At 58.9% G+C, this 4,163-nt stretch overlaps 1 protein-coding gene across 1 annotated transcript in view; it reads left to right on the forward strand.

Annotated features, from left to right (window-relative positions):
* CRAMP1 (cramped chromatin regulator 1) overlaps positions 1–4,163 on the forward strand; it is a gene marked incomplete at its 5' end in the record, with an annotated part of 53,477 nt that overhangs the window by 13,550 nt on the left and 35,764 nt on the right. Inside the window, 1 exon segment of the mRNA XM_014587021.2 lies at positions 3,469–3,622. Within this exon segment, the coding sequence (XP_014442507.1) occupies positions 3,469–3,622 (154 nt within the window).

Here is a 4,163-nt window from a genome sequence, read left to right on the forward strand (position 1 = left end):
CGTCGAGACCCGGGAGGGCTGCTGGGAGCAGCCGGGCATGGGACTCCTCCAGTGGCTCCTGGAGCTCTTGCCTGATCTCCGCACCAGATGCTGTGGGGGGTTGGCCCGCACAGCCGACTGGTGAGGAGCAGGATGGCATGGCAGGTGAGTCAGGGGCTCTCTGGGCTTCCTCCCTGCCTCTGCCGCTTGGGGTCCTTCTGTGCAAAGCCCACTGCTGACTCCCCTTCCCCTCGCGCCCATCAGTCCAGCTTCTGCTATGTCCTCTCTGCCTGCGGCGCTCGTTTTCCAGCCCCGGCCGCGTGGCTGACCCCTGCCCTCGCTCAGTGGTGAGCCTGCCGCCCCGGCGTCTACAGACGTGCTGCGAGTGTCTGCACCGCTGAGCGGTCCCGTCTGCAGCCCACCTGTTCCCTGTGGCTCTTGTCTTCCAGTTCATGACTGAGCCCAGAGTGCTCTGGTGGGGCTAGAACGTGAGGCCCTGCTCGCTGGCCCTCCGGCCTCGCTGGGGACACAGTGAGGTCCACAGGAAGTCGGATGGCAAGAGGGGTTCAGAAGGCTTGGGATTGGAGTCAGGGCTCCCAGACGCTGGCCCCCAGTGGTGAGGTCTCGGCCCAGCTGCTCCCAGGTTCTGAGGTTTCGGGCTGCCCACCCCGTCCCCATCACAGATCTCGTTGAAGCCTGAGGCTGGCGTCAGGAAGGGGGTGGCCTCGGGCAGGACACTGTTGGGGCCGCTGGACACAACTGCACCTTTCCATACTTCACCTGCCATTAGTTTTTGGTTTTATTGTTTGGCTTTTCATCTGAAATGATGCCAGAGTTAAGAGCAGAATTCCCACGAGCCCTTCGCCCTGCTTCCCCGGCTCTGCACCCACAGTGTGGGGTGGCGGACTCAGCGGTAGCGGCAGCCCGTCTGCCCCCTCAGGCCTGGCTCAGGGTTGGCTGGTGCTGCTGACTCCCAGGTCTGGACCCCGACCTGCATGCAGGCAGAGGCTGCAACGCCTCGGCATATCCCCCCCAGTCAGTGCGTCAGGCTGGAGGCGCTACTGTGGCCTGTCTCCCCGGGTGCCGTCAGCTGGGCTGCTGCTTCCTGTAGCAGCTGCCATTTCTGTCCTCCCGCTTGTGGCTCCGCGTGGACACCGCGGATACCTCTCACTCCTTTTCCCACTGAGTTCAGCGACTGTTGCTGCTTCTCTCCGAAGCCTGGGGACAGCCCTCTTTGCTGCTGTCCTCTCCAGTTACTGGTGGGGAGCCCACGCTCCCCACAGGTGTACTCAGTCGGGCATTCACTTCTACGTGTGGGCTCATGGGACTTTGTTCTCTGGGTCATAACCACTAAGTGCCCAGATGGCATCAGCGTGACTGCTGGGGGCCAGACTCACTCCTCCCGCCCCAGCCCTGGTTCCCTTTGCCAAGTGGGACTTAGACACCAGACCTGGGTACTGCGGTGCTCGCCGCTCTGCGGCGCTGCCTCCTTGCCCCACCCTGGCGTGGATTACCAAGCGGTCGGCCTCTGCCTGGCGGTGTGCAGGGCTGCACTGGCAGTGTTCGGGGACACACGCTCTGTTGTAGAGCCTGCCCTGCTCAGCCCTGCATGGAAAGGGCCGGCCGCGGGGATTGCCAGTGCACCCTGCAGGGCTTTTCCTAGAAGCTCCTATTTGCAGGGCCAGCAGGTGCGTGGCTGAGGTGCGGTTCCCATGTGACTGGCCCCGGCTAGCGTGCCAGACTTGGTGGCTTACTTTCTCGCTTTCTCTCTGTCACTGTCTCTCTCTGGTAAATTAAAGAATGATAATGAAGTTATATACGTATTTATTTATTTATTTATTTATTTGGGGGGGTTTGCTATAGGGCTCATGCGCTTGCCAGACAGACAGAGACAGAGAGACAGAAAGTGAGAAATCACTCCCCAGGGGAGTGGATCTCCTCCATTCTCCTCTCGGGATCTTGGGCATGCACGCACATGCGCCCGGCGTGAGTTTAAGCCACCAGGTCTGGGACTCGAACCGCAATCAACTACATGGGAGTCTAGCGACATGGCCATTACGCTAACTGCTGGTCCCACGTAATTACTTTTTAAGCTATGATCTGCTCTGCCTACTTCAGTACGCACTACGTTCTATGCGATCAAAGCCGTGAGAGTTCTCTGAATAGCTGTCTTTTACATTCCCTTTGTTTTCCTTCTTTGCAGTCGAGGGGTGCACGCCAAGTGAGAGCTAAGTGTCTTCCCCGGTCACCTTGCCACGGCCCCTTCCTACCAGTCCCCCAGCGCTCAGGCCTTGGGCACGCACATCCAGACCCAGCATGTTTCAGGCCAGCCGGGCTGGGGGTTCAATCCGCAGCTGGCCGCCCCTCGGTCCTGCTTTTCTTGAGCAGCACTTGCCTGCAGCGCCACACGGTTGGCCCTGGCCTTTTAATTTAGGAGCCAAGTAGGCAGCAACCTGAGCCCTGCACCCTGACACCGTGGTCTCCATTTCCGGTGTCTTCTTTTCTTTTTTTTTTTTTTTTAAGAATTATTTTAGTTTTGTTCATTATCATTATTTTTCAGTTTAACCAGAGAGAGACAGAGAAAGCGAACCCAGGGCGGGGGCTCAAACTGTAGCCTGCAGAGACCCAGCACCTGCAGAGACCCAGCACCCAGCCACCTGTGCCACCTGCCTGCCACCGATGCTCTTTGTGGGGCTGCAGGGCTCAGAGGTCACCATGTGTCCCCAGGCCCTGCCTCTGTGTGCAGGCTACAGTAGCCATCCCCGGGGTTCGCATGCTGCTTTGTCCTGGTTAAAGCCTGTGACCTGCCTGCTGGGTCAGGCAGCTGGATCCCCCACAACTGACCACATGGTTCAAGTCTGGGACCCAGTGGCTTCAAAACCATGCCAGGTGATGGGAACCAGCAGTTGGCGTAATGGCTATGTCGCTGGACTCCCACGTAGTCTACCGTGGTTTGCGTCCCGGACCCAGTGGTTTAAAACTCACGCCAGGCGCGCGTGTGTGTGTGCCCAAGATCCCGGGAGGAGAATGGAGGAGAAGGGATTGCGGCGTGACCATCCGCCCTGGGGGGTGATTTCTCGCTTTCTGTCTCTCTGTCTCTCTCTGTCTGGCGAGCGCACGCGCCCTATAGCAAAAACCTCTCCAAAAAAAAAAAAAAAAAAAAAAACCATGCCAGATGTGTGTGCCTGTCAAATTCTGAAAGGAGGGGCTGAGAGAGGAGAGGGGATTGCAGCATGACCGGGTGCCTTGGGGGACTTTCTCTCTCTCTATTTCTGTCTTTTTCCCTAGTAAACAAATACACCGTCTGGCAAATTTTGAAAAACAAAACCAAAAGCCTGTAGCCCAAGGGAAGCCAAGCTAACCCTCACACTCAGTGGGAGCCGGGCACGGCCCGCGTGCCCACAGGCAGGCCCTTCCTTTCCTGGGTCTCGTCCACAGGGAAGTGCGTGGTTCTCAGGCCCGCTCTTTACCCTGGGCTTCATTTTCCAGCACGGCAAGGACTTTGAAGCGATTCAGAACAACATCGCCCTGAAGTACAAGAAGAAAGGCAAGCCGGCGAGCATGGTGAAGAACAAGGAGCAGGTGCGCCACTTCTACTACCGCACCTGGCACAAGCTCACCAAGTACATCGACTTCGACCACGGTGAGGCCGCGCCCCGCCCCGCCTCACCCCAGCCTGATGGTGGTCTGGATGGTGGTCTGCCTACTATCATTTTTTTTTTTAAGTTTTGCTTATTTAATACTGTGAGAGAGACAGACAGACAGCACTCCCAACAGGGTTTCGATCCCTGACCCACCAGCTCCTCAGCCAGCCCAGATCACAGGCACAGGTATGTCCCGTGTGCCCAGGGAGCCCTGTGACACGAACCCGAGCCCTCCCATGTGGGTCTGCCTTGCAGAATGTGGGCTCACAGCTGCGCTACCCCCCGCCTGGCCGGGCCCTGCAGCCCCTCTGCTCCTCTCCTGAGCTGGGTTTCGTGTGTCCCAGAGGCTCTCCCGGTGTGCGGCCTCTAGTCCCTGACATGCTTGGCCTTGACCTGTCCCTGTGAGTGAGGGTGTGGCCCAGGAAGGGCAGCCAGGCTGCGGGCATGCAGCAGTGGAGCCTGGACCCCTCCTGTCCGCATTTCTCCCAGGCAGGGCATGCAGGCCAGGCCGGGCCAGCTGGTCCTGGCCCCCCGCTGCTC

This window comes from Tupaia chinensis, unplaced genomic scaffold, assembly GCF_000334495.1.
Source record: "Tupaia chinensis unplaced genomic scaffold, TupChi_1.0 Scaffold000178_1, whole genome shotgun sequence".
NCBI lineage: Eukaryota > Metazoa > Chordata > Mammalia > Scandentia > Tupaiidae > Tupaia > Tupaia belangeri.